Source organism: Grammomys surdaster, unplaced genomic scaffold (assembly GCF_004785775.1).
Source record: "Grammomys surdaster isolate TR1022 unplaced genomic scaffold, NIH_TR_1.0 341, whole genome shotgun sequence".
Lineage (NCBI taxonomy): Eukaryota > Metazoa > Chordata > Mammalia > Rodentia > Muridae > Grammomys > Grammomys surdaster.
The window spans coordinates 658,785-675,999 of record NW_021604760.1 but is presented as its reverse complement, the minus strand read 5'-3'; the positions used below and the strand labels follow the sequence as shown (position 1 = coordinate 675,999).

At 43.3% G+C, this 17,215-nt stretch overlaps 1 protein-coding gene and 2 non-coding genes across 3 annotated transcripts in view; 1 reads left to right on the top strand and 2 right to left on the bottom strand.

Annotated features, from left to right (window-relative positions):
* Positions 1 to 17,215, top strand: part of Raver2 (ribonucleoprotein, PTB binding 2) — a 79,884-nt gene that overhangs the window by 25,431 nt on the left and 37,238 nt on the right. Inside the window, exons 2-4 of the mRNA XM_028778757.1 lie at positions 1,520 to 1,586; positions 7,600 to 8,069; positions 12,225 to 12,416. Of these exons, the coding sequence (XP_028634590.1) occupies positions 1,520 to 1,586; positions 7,600 to 8,069; positions 12,225 to 12,416 (729 nt within the window). The remainder of the gene's footprint in view (positions 1 to 1,519; positions 1,587 to 7,599; positions 8,070 to 12,224; positions 12,417 to 17,215) is intronic.
* Positions 8,607 to 8,668, bottom strand: LOC114630569. Its single transcript, XR_003712839.1, has one exon. It is a non-coding gene; the product is annotated as a U7 small nuclear RNA (small nuclear RNA).
* On the bottom strand, positions 8,683 to 8,745 carry LOC114630571. Its single transcript, XR_003712840.1, has one exon. It is a non-coding gene; the product is annotated as a U7 small nuclear RNA (small nuclear RNA).

Sequence of the window (17,215 nt, the reverse complement as noted above, 5' to 3'; positions counted from 1 at the left end):
AATACATGTGTGGAGGACCAAAGTTGGTATCATGTGTCTTCCCTTGATTCCTTCACACTCTGTCAAGACAGAGTCTTTCATGTCTCATTGAACTCAGAGTTTGCTAGGCTAGCTAGCCAGTTTGCCTCAGGGATTCTGTCTCTGTCTCCTGAGTGCTAGAATTACAGGCGGCTGCCACCTGCCATCTTTTATGTGGGTTCTGGGTGTCCAAACTCTGCTCCTCACAGTTCTCTGACAATCTGCTTAGTCCCTTGTTTTCTGATTTTTTGTATTAGTCAGTCTGGTTCCTTCTACCCACTAATAGCTGGAGTAGAACTAATCATGGTAATTGCAGTAGTAAGAATTCATGATTAAACACTTTAGCACTGATATCAACTTTTTTCTCACATGTACTTGTTACCTAGAATGGATTGCTTGTCACTTCGGGTGTGGGGTCAAAATGCCTGCCTATATGATAAGTTCAAGTCCTTTGTGTCTCTCAAGAATTATTCGACTTGAGCTGGGCAGTGGTGGCGCACGCCTTTAATCCCAGCACTTGGGAGGCAGAGGCAGGTGGATTTCTGAGTTCGAGGCCAGCCTGGTCTACAGAGTGAGTTCCAGGACAGCCAGGACTACACAGAGAAACCCTGTCTTGAAAAAAACAGAACAACCCAAAACAACAACAACAACAAAAGAATTATTCGATTTGTGTCCAGCCAGGAAACACAAGCCCCTGGTCAGAGTTACATAGTGAGACCCTGTCTCAAGGAAAGCATGCAGAAAAATTTCAAACAAGTTCTAATTCCAAACAAATTCTATTCATTTTGATGTGTATTCTTAATGCCAACCTCATGTAAAGTGATGCAGGCAAACCCTAAATGTATAAAGTAAGTTTGTCCATTGTATGCTGTGAGGAGCCAAGAGGAGATGACTTCAACCTGTTTCTTTTACTTTGTTTTTATAAAAACATTTCATTTAAATTTAACTTATAGATTAAAAATTTATAATTTACTTATCAAAAAATATATAAAATCCACATTTGTTTATTCTCCATGCTTGTTACATGCATTTATAGGTGAGTTTCTTGCCTAAACCATAGCATGTGGAATGATTTAATATATATTTATTTCCATGAGAGGCATGAATCCAGACATTGATGGTGATTGCTGAATGAGGGCACGTTCTGTGGCAAGTTGTTAGGAAAAGCTTCCCAGAAGAGCAATGGAGGTGGGATTTCAGTGTGACCTCAGGTGGCCTGGGCAGCTTTTGTGACTAGTTAACTCCGTGCTAGAGGTGTGAGCTGAAGTACAGAATGAGGTGCATGTTCACGTGAGTAGTTAATGCTCTGTTTGACTGGAATATGGGGTATGTCTGGAGGGTGGGCATATGTATCAGGGGATAGCTCTGTGTGTGTGTGCACGCACACGAGTGTGTGTGTGTGGTGTGAGTGATGTGGGAGGGTAGCAGTCAAGCTGGGTCATCCACTAACCACTAACCAATTGATGTACTTACTGAGTTTTCCTGGCTTTGTGTCTTTCAGGAGGTTCATGAGTTATTACAGGACTATGAGCTAAAGTATTGCTATGTGGACAGGAATAAACGAACAGGTGAGAGTCCCTTCCAAGCCCTTGGCCTCACTTTCATTTTGCATGTATTATAGAGCAGGAAAGCTCACTGTCTTTTCATGTTGAACTGACTTCTGGTGCTGGGGATTGAACTCACGACCTTCACAGGTGCTGGCAAGCATTTTGACACTGAGCTCTAGTCTCTGTCAGCTGTGGGGTTCCTAAGTGTAAAGTCCCATCAGTGTGACTCACTGGTTACTTTGTGAATGTCCTGAACTTAACCAGTAAACAAATTCAGTGTAACTGGAGCTTCGTGATTTTTTAACCATGAATGTTGAATGTTATGTGTTACCAAGTGTTCTTCAGGGGTGTGGCATACTTCCATCCAATGTTACTGGCTTCTGCAGACCCACTGTGTGTGTAGCTTGACCTTTAGTTGGACAAAGTAGGAAGCTTGCTTAGTTTTTCTGAGTATTAGTTTCATATCTTTGAGATCAGAACTCAGTTCTTTTATGGGCATATGATTTATAAGTGTTGATGAGCAGTTTTTGAGATGGTTAAACACAGCATGGATGATGTTAAAGCCACTGTGTACATGTGTACTTCAATGCAGATGGTACCTGGGGACTGGGACTACAGCTCCGTGTGGAGCACTTGCCTAGCATGTGCAAGGAAATGGGTTTGATCCAAGCATTGCCCCCAAGGAGTAGAGCTAAAGCCCCAATGTTTATTACTGAGTTAAAAACCACAACAACAACAATAAAAACCCTAGGAAAAGCCTCCAAAATACGGAGAAACTCCAGTTCCCACCATTTTGCATTCTCCACCTGGAGGAAGCACTCAGGAATCTGTTTCCAGTTTGGCATGATCACCCCTAAATTGTTCCAGGTTCTTTTGGGCATGAGATACTCTTTTGTTGTCCTTCCTAGAAGTCTTGAAAGGTCACATGATTTGTCTCTTTAAATGCTAGTGGGTGTGGCATGTGTTCCTTCAGGGGAGGACTTCAGTGCCAGCGGGTGCTCGATGCCCTCAGAATCAATTACTTGGACCAGTTTGATTGGTCTCACAGCCCCCTGCCACTTCTGAGTTGGAAACCCCACATTGGTTAACTCTCGTTTGAATGTCTTGTGTCCCCAGTTGGAATGTGAGCTCAACGTTGAACAACAGGGCCTACCCTGTAGCTAGACATACTAGTAAGTAGGAACGGCTTGATAGGGTGAGAACAGGGAGGCTTGGAGCTTTTGGATATCTGAATTTGGCTGCCCCCGTGAGTATTCTGCCAGGAAGGCCCTTGCTACCTTTCACGTGTGAGCAGAGGAAGGTGTGGCAAAAAGGAGTGGAAGGTGAGCTCAACAACTGTGCAGACATAGGGAACGTAAAGGGACGACGGTCAGCCACTTCAGGTTCCCCAGCACTTCAGCCTAAGCGCATGATTTCATGGGCCATTGTAGAACTCATCCTGTATTTATAAAATGGTTGTGTATGTGTTTTAGGAAAAAGAGTTAGTGCTACAAGTGAGCCTGGTTGGGCTGTGGAGGCATAGAACCTGTAGTGGGCGTGCCTGTGAGTCTGGACTTTATACACAGGAGAAAGTGAGCACCAGCTTTGGTTACTCTCTGCTTCCTGACTGGATGTTGTAGACCAGCTGCCTCAAGTTCTTGCCACCAGAACTTCCCCACCATGACAAGCTGGACACCCAAGCTGTGAGCCCAAATACAACTTCCTTTCTTTAGGTTGTATGCTGGCTAGTTTTATGTGAACTTGACACAAGCTATAGTCATCTGAGAGGAGATAGCCTCAATTAAGAAAATTCCTCCATAAGATTGTGCTGTAGGCAAGCCTGTAGGGTATTTTTAAAATCAGTGATTGATGGGGGAGGGACCAGCCTATTGTGGGTGGTACCACTTATACAGGTGGACCTGGGTTCTATAAGAAAGCAGTCTGCGCAAACCAGTATGATCAAGCCAGTATCTAGTACCCATTCATGGCCTCTGGATCAACTTGTCTTGTCCTGTTTGCATTCCTGTCCTAGCTTCCTTCAGTGATGGACTTCAGAATGGAACTGTAAGCTGAATAAACCCTTTCCTCGCCATCTTTCTTTTCGTCATGGTGTTTGACCACAGCAATAGAAACTCTTAAGACAGAAATTGGTACCAGGACAGTGGGATATTGCTGTGACAGACATGACCATGTTGTTTTGTGTGGGATTGTGGAAGGACTTTGGAACTTTGGACGAGAGCAGCCACTAAGTGTTCAAAGCTTGGTTTTGTGGAACCTTAGATGCTAAGAGCAATGCAGATGATGGAGGCCTGCCTTGGGAAGTTCCAGAGGGAAGTTTGAGAATTACTTAAAGATTATCTGGCATGTTGCATTTTGAGTTAATATTCTGTGGTTCTGGAAGCTGGGACTGAAGAGTCGGCAGTGATTAACCAGAGACCAGACCCACAGAAGTAAATGTTTGCTTTCCTGGGACAATTGATGCTGTTTGGCTGGTGCTGAGAAACTAGCAGTGATTGCGACCAGCATCACAGGTGAAACCTTCTGAGAAGTGTTTCCTGAGAGTTAGCACATAGAAGCTGGGTTGTATCTTGTGCTGGCAGCTGAACTTGGTAGTGTTTAAGAGTCGCACAGGTGGAAATGGTTTTGAAGGCATGAAGAACAGCTGAGGCTTGGCACTGTGAGAGACCAGAAGACACCATTGGTGAAGGTGAAGCCTCAGTGGCAGTTGAAGGCCCAGGATCAAAGGAGTCATGGAGAAAAGTTGAAGCTGGGCACCATGAATAGACCCCAGGGGAGGCTATTGGTGAAAACGCAGCTCAGTTGCAGTAAGACCCCAGCATTTTGGAGATGCCATTGCCATGAGATGATCACTAATAGTAGCAGTGGTGGCGGAGTGGAGTCTGCCCAGCCATAGAAGACAAGTTGTGTGTGCTGCAGAGGGCAGAGCTGGCGAAGTGACCCAAGCCTCCTGGAGGAGTGCAGTTATTTACACAATTGGAGATTTGGTTTTGCCTTGTTCAGACTGACTGTGCCCTGCTTCTTCCTTCTTGAAGTAAGAAAGCATTTAATTTATTTTTTATTTTACAGGAGCCACTAGTCGAGAGACTTTAAGCTTCTTAAAAAGAGATTTTAGAATTTTACTGAGACTTTGGGTTTCAAAAGTCTTCTGAATACTTTTGGATACTTTTTAAGAGAAAACTTTTTAAAGTCTTTAAATTTGTAATACTTCGGGACTTTTTAAGTTGTTACAATGTTTTATATTGTGATGTCTTTTTGTTTGGTTTTGTTTGTTTTTGATACAGAGTTTTTCCTTGTAGCACTAGCTGACCTGGAGCTTGCTCTGTAGACCAGGTGGCCTGGAACCTAGAGATCTATTTGCCTCTCCCTCCAGAGTGTTGGGATTAAAGAAGTGTACCATCACCATATGTGATGTTGGTAATGAACAACAACAAAAAAAGCTGTGACTTAACAGTGACATGGTTGTGTGTCAGGTTGAGAAGGGGTCAGTTGTACTGGGTAGTTTCAAGATGATTTGACACAAGCTAAAGTCATCTGAGAGGAGGGAACCTCACTTGAGAAAATGCCTTCATAAGATCAGGCAGCAGACAGGCCTGAAGAGCGTTTTCTTCGAGATGAATGGTGAAGGGCCAGCCTGTCATGGTGAGCTATAAGAAAGCAGGCTGAGCAAGCCAATAAGCAGCACTTCTCCATGGCATCTGTCTCCTGGGTCCAAATTTCTGCCCTGTTTGAGTTCCTGTCCTGACTTACTTCAGTGGTCATGGTGTAAGCCTAGCTAAGACAAGTGTATTTGTTAGGTCATTTTATCACAACAGCAACAACAAAATAGTTAGTAAAACCCAAAACAAACCAACCTCTAAAACAAATGATATTGGAAATGGAGAGTTAATTCTCTCAATGAAGATGGCAGAGCTGATCTTGCTCCCCTGTTGGCAGACTTAGATGTGGAACTGTCCTTGGCATGTGGAGAGAGCACAGTAGAAACCTTGTTGCTTTAAATGTCAGAGAGGTACAATGCTCACAGTCTGAGAGCTACATGGTCACCAAGACCGACCTGTGCGATTCTCCCTTCCTCACCCATGTGCATTTGCTCTGAACCACATTAGGACTCTGCTCTGTTTGAATCTGGGGGAAGTAAGTGCTTACAAGCTGTCCCACTGTGCTCCCTAAGGAGACGGGGCACTTTTGGAGAGCAGCTCCCTTGTGATTTGTAGATTGTTCTGTGGTATTTTAATTAGAGGCTTTGGGGATTTCTTACAAAAGTTCTTAAAATACTTATGTTCGTTAGTGAAAACAGATAAATTAATATAGCTAAAATTTAATTCTAATATGAATCATTATATTTCATTGATTTACAACTCACATGTGTCATTTTTTTTTTTTGAGGCAAGGTTTCCCTGTTCCAACTATGCAGCCCAGAGTGGCCCTGAATTTATGGTCCCCTGTCTCTGTCTCATGTGTGCTGAGATTCTAGTTGTGTCCCCAGCCAACTATGTCATGTTTTTTATTTCTTACATTTTATTTCTTACATTTGATGCTGAAATAGCTTAGGTAGCTTTTCAAATTGTTGATCTGGATTTAAGGTTAAAACACTTATCCAAGCTCAGAATCGTGTTATCTTTTCATTTGCTGTTATTTATCGAAATTGTATATGGCATTATATACATTCATGGGTTCTTTGACGCTAGCCAATCTGGTTCTATTATTATATCCTTTTTAAAAATTACACTGATTTAGTGTTGTATATGTGTATGTGTACGTGTGTGTACGTGCACGCATGCACATGTGACCAAAAGACCACTGTGGCAGTTGTCCACTGTTGTCTCTTCTCCTACTGTCCGGGTCCTGGGATGAACTTGCTCATCAGGGTTGGCATTGCTGAGCCATGTCACTGTCTTAATTGATCTTAATGATATGAAAAGGATGCGGAAAAGCTGGTTTCCTTCAGGCATTTTGGCATCTTTGACTGTACTTTCAGTTTTTTCAGGTCTATAAAGGTCTTTGAGATCTTTCTGGGGGAAAAGATCTTGTAACCTCATTTTAACTTCATTGAGGATTTTTATAAAGGCTTCATAAAACTTTACATTGTTTTTGAGGGAGTTCAAATTTGTGTGTTAGAAAATGCAACCACAAACAAAATCCCTCAGAATAGGGTGGCGCTTATAGTGGAATTCCTAATATAATTACCAAGCTTTTTATTTGAGCAACTGGCCATGAAATTGGTCTAGTGGAGCATCAGCATTAAAAAAAAAAAGTAAATTAGAATTGGAAAATCAGGGTGGAGGGATGGATGGCTCAGTGGTTAAGAATGTGTTCTGAACAATCACAAGGACCTGAGTTTGAATCCCAGCACCCACATACCAAGCCAGGCATGTCTCACATGCTCCCGTAAGGTCAGCTCTGAGTAGGACTGACCAGAGGGATACAGTAGCTTCTAGAAGCCACTGCCTTCCTAGCTAAGATTGCATCTCCAGTCTTCAGTGTACTCGGCCTCCCTTGCTGCCCTGCCCTGCCCTTTTACTTGCTGGCTGCAGCTTTGCTAAGAAAACAACTCTGGGCTGAGAGGAGAGAGTCCATCTCAAAGGGATTAGGTAGAGAGTGACAGAGGACACTGACGCCCTCCTCTGGCTACTATGTGCACTCACATGCCTGCCTACCTACAATCTGCATACATACATGTACAACACACACACACACATACACACGAGTGAGAGAAAAGCAGTTTCTAAACAATAAAAGAATCGAGTATATTGCAGGTCAAGGTGTGGTGTATACTCTGGAGGCAGAGGCAGTTGGATCTCTGAGTTTGTAGCTAGCTTGGTCTGTATAGTGAGTTCCAGGCCAACAGGAGCTAGATGGCGAGAGACTGTCTCAAAAAGTGGAATGGGGTGGGAGGGGGCATTACACATGATAGGGTATATTTTGTGATGACTTTGTTTTAGGAGAAGATACATACATTTGTATAGACTATGGGTCACAGCACAAGACAAGGAAAGGACTGACCTCAAACCTTGCCAATCCCTCTGTTGTCTTGCAGCTTTTGTTACCTTATTGAACGGGGAGCAAGCGCAGAGTGCAATTCAGAGGTTTCATCAGTTTTCTTTCCGAGGCAGAGAGTTGACGGTGCAGCTGCAGCCCACAGACGCTCTGTTGTGCATCACCAACCTGCCCGTCTCCTTCACGTTAGAAGAGTTTGAAGAACTTGTCCGTGCCTATGGCAACATCGAGAGATGTTTTTTGGTCTACAGTGAAGTTACTGGCCACTCCAAAGGCTACGGGTTTGTTGAGTACATGAAAAAGGACTTTGCTGCCAAGGCCAGACTGGAGCTACTGGGCAGGCAGATGGGAGCCTCGGCACTCTTCGCACAGTGGATGGATGTTAATCTCCTGGCCTCGGAGCTCATCCATTCTAAGTGCCTTTGTATAGATAAACTCCCCAGTGACTACAGCGATTCAGAAGAGCTCTTGCAACTTTTTTCCAGTATCCATAAACCTGTGTTTTGCCAGGTATGTATTTTTTAAGAGCCGATTTGATATACCTAAGAATACTTGCATTTGTATTTGATCGGTCCCTATATCTATATCCTGTTAATCTCTCGTATTCATCGGAACATCATAGCGGCAGTCTTGATTCTGCTCCAGCCTATAATGAGGACTCTAAGGAGATTTTAAGTCATCTCCTTCTGTTGATGGTCTGAACTCTGTTGCTTTGGTTCACTACGTCAGAGCAAATCCATTACTTATTCCCCTTGTCATTCCCTGAGTTGTTTAGCCATTCATCCATTAGCCCATTCTTTTCTCCAAGTTATGTTGACCACTGTCTCTGAGCTGGGCCAGTGCTAAGTTATATCAGAAATAGAGTAGAGCACTGTATCTCAGTGCTCCACTTCCAGGGACCAGCCTCGGCTTGGTTGCAGCTCTTAGGAAGGGATGTTTGGGAGCAGCTAAAGAACGACTCAAAATCAGTTGTGGGTACAGGCTTATATTCTGCTCGAGACAGCTCTCCAGGGATCTCCAGACAGCTCAGCTCTAGCCTGAAAAATTCTAGGTTTTCCAACCAAAGTCAGAAATCCTGCTAGAGAAATTCTAAAAGAGCTGTAACAGTCTCTAGGATATCTTTCAGGGTGTTCTGACTAAAGTCAGAAATCCTGCTAGAAAAATTCTAAAAGAGCTGTGTTCACTCTCTAAGCAGTTCTTTCTGGGTACCTTTCTCTTGCAGACAAAAGCCCAGTCTTTTATTTTCATATCGATTCAGTCGTTTACTTCAGGTTCCCTTTTGATTATTCCTTAAATCAACATTTTATGAACTTAGCCCCTTGATTCTTAGGAAAAGGCACCAAGTAAAATTTTTTAACATGGTAAATGAATTCAGTAATCTGCTTGACTTTGTAAGCACAGACAATAAGCTAGCTGGGTGGGATCTCACTCTGAGAGCAACATTCCCACCATGCCTGGGAGTAAACTCTCTCTGACCTTGAACTCAGGAATCTGTCTGCCTTTGTAAGCACAAACAATAAACTTAGCTGGGTGGGATCTTACCTTGCAATCACTACTCCCCAAATCTCTTCTCCTTTCTTAATATCTTTTGACAAGCTGGCTCATAGTGCAGCTGCCTTTATTTATTTATTTTTTTAGGTCTGTGAAGCCCCTCATGTAATTCATATTGTATCCTTATATTTTGCATAGTTGAAAAATCCTGTTTTATCTATTTTTGAACTCATGTTTTTAGAGTTCTTCCCCATAGCCTTAAGGGCTATCCTGAAGGTCATAGCATTAACCGTTTTGCTAAGGAATTAAGACATTTCTTCACCTCCCAGACTCGAGGTGTCTCTGATTATCATGGAGTCATTAACCTCGACAGAGAAGGCATTCCCCAATAACCGTAACAGGGAAAATATTTCTTGAAGGAGGAACATAAAGTAAATTACATTCATTATTTTATAAACAAGTCTTATGCCTAGCAACTATCAGCACTTGTGGAGGCCCATGTCCAGCTTTCTCTGCTCCAGGGTTGGGAACTGTGTCATCTGTACCTTCCACATGGCCATGCAGGACTCAGCACTTCACAGTTTGGTAGGTGAGAGTGACAAGTGAACAAATATTTGCCAGTCCTCTATGAAGAGCGACTTACTGGAGAATAGCGAACTTGGATAAAGGTTAGGGGAATCGCCTACTTCTGTCTGAATGGGACTGTGATAGGGGAGGCATGTAGAGAAGATCCTGGCCATCCTGGTGAGGATTTCCAAGCACTTCATCACAGTAACTGCATCCTAATAACTGCACAGAGACGTGCTGTGTGACGCCTCACCTTGCAGCTTTCTGATAGCAACAGACTAGTTCTCTTTGTTTCCTTTATGTCCTTCTTTTTGCTCCCTTCCTTTATGTCCATGTTTCCTGTCTCAACTCCCTTCCTTTTCTCCTCTCACCCAATAGTTGTCAGATTCTCATATTGCAGTGAAATTTTGGAGTTGGTTTGTGTGTACACATGTGTGTGTATTTGATGTACGAGTGTATGTTTAAATGGGCAGATAAACTTATATGCATCTGTTATGCCTAGCATGATTCTGTGAAATGTGCACACATGGAGGGGAGCACATTTTGTGATCTATCTCCTGAACTTAGGTTTTCCTATCTAACTTAAATTTTATACCTTGTAACAAACTTTTCTATTGGTGACTCCATTATCCACTGGTGAACGCCAGTCTGCTCCCTGCTTTCTAGAAGATTGTCCTTTCCAGACTGTGCATGTGAGTGAGATTAGGCTGCATTACTCATATTTTAGAGTTTAGTATGAATGGCTCCATCTTGCTTTTTCTCACATCTTTGCTCCTCCTGTCCCAGTAGTAAAGCGTTAAAGAAATCAAGACTTGTATAAAATTAGAATATTTTGCAATAAACCTTTGACCCAGCCTGCTCAGTTACTGGAAGCAGATTGGTCTAGTGATGTCCTGATATTGTTGAACTCTAAGAGTTACATAGTGCTGTCATCCCATGTCTATTCTTCCTTCTCCATGGCGTATCAGAGGCCTTTAGAGCACACGTGAAGGGCAAAGCCATGCACCTGAACTGTGAGCCCAAGAGTCAGCAGAAACCTTACACATCACCTTGTCTAGCTGTACAGTGTTAAACTCTGTTTCTGCTGTTCCCATGAGTGACCCTTAGCTCCTGCTAAATGTATCAAAAGAATGGAAACTTCTTTGTGTAGTTCTGGTATTGAGCAGAGTGTCCCACTCCAACTCTGCTGATGTGGGTTAAAAGAGATTGGTTTAGGAAGCCTTCAGGTGGAACACTTTAGGTAAGAGTGAATGTCATTCCACTGAAACAACTTCAGAAGTGGTTTAAAGCTTCACAAGTATATTAAGGTGGCATCTCCATGGCTCCTTACCCATGGGTCTGTCACGTCCAGGTTCTTGTCCCTGTAAGCTATCAGAGGGTACACTGGAGACTAACTCTCTTGCAGTCAAGGGACCAGAGGGACAGCTGGCTTCATCAGCTCTGATCTGAAGATCTGGATTCAATTATAGGAGGAATTGAGTTCTTAGAGGAATACTTGGAAGAGGTAGATATTTTTCCTTTGCCCTACACATTTGGAAAAAGCTTTTTGAAAAAAAAATAATTTAAGAGAGTTTAAAGGAGTAAAAATCTTGAAGGGGAGAAAAATGGAAACTTAGCCTAAGTAAACCAATGAAGTAAAAGTTACGCTGTTTGTTTTTGTTTGTTTGAGATAGGGTTTCTCTGTGTAGCCCTGGATGTCCTGGAACTCGCAGAGGTACATCTGCCTCTACCTCCCCAGTGCTGCGATTAAAGTCATGCACCATCACCACCTGTCAAAAGTTAATCTTTTAAAATAAAGAAACAAAAATATTCTGAAGGACTCAAAGTATTTACTTGTAATATTAACACAAACTATAAAACCCAGATAATAGGGTTGTGTGTTTGTGACTTCTCAAAGATGCAAGCTTGATTTTATCAACCTGTCACCGTGGAGGGTGTAAGCCTATTAAGATCCTTCAGATGTGTTTGAATCTCAGCTGTATGATAGTGATGTATTCCTTCTTCCCTCTGCTCTTCATGCCTGTCTGTAGAGCCAGGACTTTACTGTTGTCCTGTGTACTCCTATAGATGGGTGACAGAAGTAGACCCAGGTCCATGTGTGGTAGCTCGTTAGCCCATACTTGAAAGGGAAGGCTTTATGCTGCCAGTGATGGAATATCAAACCTAGGCATGAGTTTCATAAATGAGATTTATTGTTTAGTTTGACCAGATTCCTGAGATTTGCTTAATACGTTGAAGTAGAAGTTGACTGTGGCTCCTCCCACCTGTCGTCATTTGATAACACCATCTTTTTATTGATATATAATCACTGTTTTCATTATCCATGAATCTGGTGTCACGTTTTGAAGAGAGCTTTAATATAATTACTTAACTATCTTTTTTATTATCTGTTAATTGTGTATATATTTCATAATAAGTAGGAGACTGTTGACTGTTAAGTTAGAAGATGAAAAAATTGAATTGAAATCCTTACCTTCGAGAACAAATTTAATATTGTCACCATTACAGGCTGAGGGCCTAGCTGTTGAATTTCGAAATGATTACTTGTAAACAAATGATCATAAATCAATTTTAGGATCTCCTTTTTAATGTGCTGTGTGGTATCAGCTTGCACAGGATGAAGGAAGTCACGGTGGTGGCTTTGCAGTGGTTGAATATAGCACTGCAGAGCACGCTGAAGAGGTTCAGCAGGTGGCAGATGGCATCACCATCAAGGGGAGCCAAGTTCAGCTGTCCTTCTGCGCCCCAGGAGCACCAGGGCGGAGCACTCTAGCGGTCCTCATAGCGGCTCAGCGCTCGGTGAGTGGCTTGCTGCTTAGACAACCTGGAGATGACCTTCGCCTTCCAAGTCTAGCTACAGTTAGTAGTCCTTCCCTGGGCTGCTGTCGTTTGCATATGCTGAAGACTTACATGTTATTTTAAATAATAAGTGTATTTTTTAAAAAAGCTGGCCAAGTGGGATAAGTCAAACCAAACCAGAAGTTGAGAGAGCCAGAGTGAATTTATAAAAATGTATGTAGTCATCTTGAGTAATTTCTGTGCAGATGTGCAAGTAATGTGCATGTTTATGTGTGGAAGCCCGAGGCTGTGTCAGGGTTTTCTTGATCACTCTCCATTTTATTTATGGAGCTGAGGCTCTCACTGAATCCAGAGCTCACCCATTCCAGCAAGCAGCCTGCCCTGGGGCCCCTGTCGGCTTCCCAAGTGCTGGGATTACAGTCGACAATCGGATCTGCCTAGCTTTTAATATGGGCTCTGAGACCCAAGCTTTGGTCTTTACACCATAGGTGCTTTATCTCCCCAGCTACTGTCCACAGCAATTTTTGAAAGAATTTCTGCAAACATTTTAGCCACTATGAGCTTTAAGTTTCAAGTGTCAGCTGGTTTTCCTTAGAAGTTGTCATAACACAGATTCCCACGGTGTAGTTCCCAGCTTCCAAGATGAGGAAGATGTCTGCCTCTTTCTGCTCACATGGTGCCAGACACTTGTCTCTTCCCTGTGACTTCCTCTAGTTGGAGGGTCCCTTAGATATGGACGATGTCTTTACAGTTTTCACCTCAGCACAGTACATAGTTGATGTTCAATGAAGGGAAGGGATGGATACTCTTTTGAGAGGATCAGAACAAACGTCATGCTGAAGATGGCATTTGAGTGTGACATTAAGGGACGGGTGAGGGATTGACATGTGTTGATGGGGGTGGAGGATAGGGTTGCCAAGGAAATCCAGATTTTTCATGAGACATAATCCTATTACAATTATTCGTTTATCTGAACTCCGAGTTTCACTGAACATCCTGTGTTCTTCATTAAATCTGGTGACCCTAAGGAGGCAGTCTGAGTAGTCACTGTTGACTGAGCTGGATTAAATGTTTGGAGAAAGGTAAGCGGTTAGGTTGAACCATGTGTGTGGAGAGGTATGGCCAGATGGGTAGGCTGATGCTAAAGTAACCTCTGTGACCTAGTCAGAGGACTTAGATTTAATTTGGCACAGGGAACTCACAAGATATATAAATGAGAGGGCTACAGGTGACAGTCAAGCCATGGAAAAGTCAGCCCTAAGTAGTTTGGAGATGAACAGGAAGGCAGAGAAGGTGGGCTGGGCATGGGGGCCAGCTGCTGCCCTCTCACCTCTCCTTACTCTTGAGTTCACCTCTGACCCTGGATCCTTTGTCTCTGTTTCCAGAGTTAGCATCCTTGGCTTCTTACTCTCAAAGGTCACTTGCTACTTTAGCTATTTCTTTGCCGTCATTGGTCTCGTTTCCTCTGCTCACCTTGTAGTGTTGCCCAGTTGGAATCGCCAAGTTTCCAGTTTTGCTGAGTTTACAATTCTCAACCAGTCTAGTCCCTCACTGCCAAAGTCAGGGCACTGTGTCTTCTTAGATGTGAAAGAGCTGGGTGGCTTGGTGCCTCTGCCAGTGAGTAGCATATGGCTTCACTGAGCCCCACAGGTCTTAGCTTGTCTGTCATCGTTGTTTCCTGCTTTCTCCTATAGCCATCTAAAACCTGTCCTTGTGCTAGTGCCTGCTCCTGTCTCTCTGTGAGATGATCGTGGTGGTGCCTGTGAAGATCAGGGATTAGAGTCAGGCATCCATCGTTCTTCCCCTCACTGCTTCCTTCCTTCCTTTTCCGCATGCACAAGCACTTACTTCGTTCCCAGGGCATACATGCTCAGAGATGTAAAGAGTGTCCCTTCCCTGTTCATAGGAAGAGCCATGCCTCCTCTTGGCCATGTTGGGCTCCTGACCCTCTGTTTTCTCCTGATTTTGCCTGGTTAACTAGCCCCTTCCCATCTGCCATAAGTGTTTGTGTTTTTCTTAAGTGAGAACCTTAGATAGCTGCTTTACAGCTACTGTTGCTTTAACAGGGTCCAATCTTCCTCAGCTCTCTACCTCAGGCAGATAGTGTCCTTCTTCAAGTAAGTTGCTCTCATGAAGGGACTTCTGTGTGTGTATATGTGTTCATATGTGTCCATGGGTGTGCATGCACGTGGAGGCCAAAGTTCAACATTAGATGTCTTCGTCAAACCTCAGTCACTCTCCACCTTTTTATTTTTTGAGACATGATCTCTCACTGGACCTACTGAGCTAGACTGCCTGGTCGGCAAGCCCCTGTGCATGGCCCTGGCTTCTTCCTCCTCTGCATTGGGATTACAGGTGTATGCCATCGTTCCCAGTCTTTTCTGGTCCTCCTGCTTACATGTCAGGCACGTTACTGCCCAGGCATCTTCCCAGCCCCAACAGGGATTTCTTACTATGCAGATCTGTTAAATACTCTCCAGTGTTGGATTGTGAGATCTCTGCAATACTTAAAACCTCTTCGATCGTCAATCCTGCCACAGGATTCCTGTCTGTTCTTGCCCCAGGTTGACTGTGTCCTTGAAGGTTGGCATCAGTGGCTTCTGAATTCAGTTCTCTTTGTCTCATGGACTCCAGTAGCCCCGGTTACTACGTACTAATGGTAAATTACATGCCTATGTTGGTGGATCAGTAAATCTGTGTCTCCAGTGACTGAAAAGAATTTGAGACAGCATTCTACCAAGTCAATAGCTCAGTGTTAGTATTTCTAAAGAAAATTGCTTTTCTCTTAATGTTCGCTTCTCAGTTGTGTAATAACTAGATACAGTATAAAAGAAACTGAACCCAGACCCGGCTATCCATCACTGGCCTTCCTCATCAACACCCGAGTACAGCTGTCCCTTCACCTGTGTGATCAGGGTGGCTCCCTCCACAGTCCCCATGCCATTCACCTTTTTCTTCTCATCCATGGGGCGTACATGTGATCCCTTTCCCCTTCGGCTGGATTACATCACTCTCCCTTCTTGTCCTTTAGGTGCATACCGAACGTGTATCCCAGAGTGACGTATGATACCTTCATAATCGGGTAGCAAGGACAGTGAGAAAGCTTTGATTTTCTTTTTTTAAGTTTAAAAGTAAGTTGTTATGAATAGTGCTTTTTATGGGCTCTTGGTATGTGTCTTTTTATCAAGTTTCTGAAATTTTTAATTTGAAAAAAAAAAAAAAAACAAGCAGGCAAAGTATTTCTGCAGCCAATTCAGATAAATGTGTGATTTATCCTCTAGTTGACTGATACGTTGTCTTATTTTGCATTCTGTTGCTGTGATAAACTCCATAACCAAAAGAAAACTTGAGGAAGAAAGGGCAGCTTTGGTGTACTACTTACAGTCCATCATTGAGGGAAGTCAGAGCAGGAACCTGGAAGCAGGCGCTGACGTAGAGGCCAAGCATGTTGCTGCTTGCTGGCTTGCTCTCTGTGGCTTGCTCAGCCTGCTTTCTTATCCACACATGATCACTAGTCCAGCGTGCCCACAGTGGGCTGGACCCCCCCCCATAAATCACTAATCAAGAAAATGCCCTACAGACTTGCCCACAGGCCTACAAGATGGAGGTGTTTTCTTAATTGAGGCTCCAGATTGTATCAAGCTGACAGAAAAATTAATGCACAGGTGGTAAATCACAAGGATAGATTTGTTTCATGGAAGGCATCCTTTAAGTTAAAATTTTCAGTGTTAAAAAACAATTGGTTTTGCTGTGACATTTTCACACATGTGTGTCATTGTACCTTGCTCATCTTCCACACACATCCATGTCCCCTCCTTGCAGTCCCCACACCGTCCCCTCTGCCTTCATCTCATTCAGTCATGTGTGTTTAAATCTACGTTCTCCATATTTGAAGTATTCCAACCACTCCAACATGCAGTATTCTTTGTCCCCTTCCCCCCCTTCAGTGTCCCTCCCATGATCCACCTTCTCTGCTCACTCCACGTTTTTTGCTAAACCCTCATTGGTCACCCCACGCCCCCAGCCCAGGCATTGCTCAATTTGATTTAATATTTTTATAGGACATAGTTTTGGAGATGTGCTCAGAAGAGGCAGGCACTTAATTTTGAAAACATGATCACTACTTAATTTTTGAATTAACACTAACCTCACCATCATTAGATGGCTTCAGCATCTTCTCTCTCCCCTTGTCTCTAGTTGAAGATCAACCTGTATAATGTAAGGCTGCTGAGAAGCTGACTATGCCTCTGTGAAGCCAGGTAGTCCACTCCCTGGGCTCTCCCTGGGACTCACTGGTGATCTCTAAGCTCTATCTGGCGATTTTTGTTTCTGCCTTTGTTTTCTGTGCTACTTGTGACTGCTACGCAAGATCGTCCCTTCTGTTTACGTTTTTCAACAGTTGATATATTCAGATTATAACGTCTTAGCACTTTAAGATGTTGCACACATTCCTTGGTTTCATTCTGTGTGGTTTGCGTTTTCTCTTGTCTTTGGCAGCCTTAGGAGAGAGTTTTCTATTTTGTCCTTTCAAAATACCAGCTTTCGTTTTTCTCAGTTTCTAAATTTTCCCCTTTTGTTCATTTCTGCCTTTATCTTCATCCATTTTTCTCATTTCTGCTTTGCATTTTTACGTTCCCCTTTTTGTTGATGGTGGGGGTGGTGAGGTTAATTTTTTTCCATCTTTCTTGATGTCAGTGCTTAATTCTTATTTTCTGGGTCTGTTCAGTGCTGGGACTTGACCTCAGGGTCTTATATTTGATAGATAGGTACTCTGCCACTGAGTTACATCCCAAGCCCCT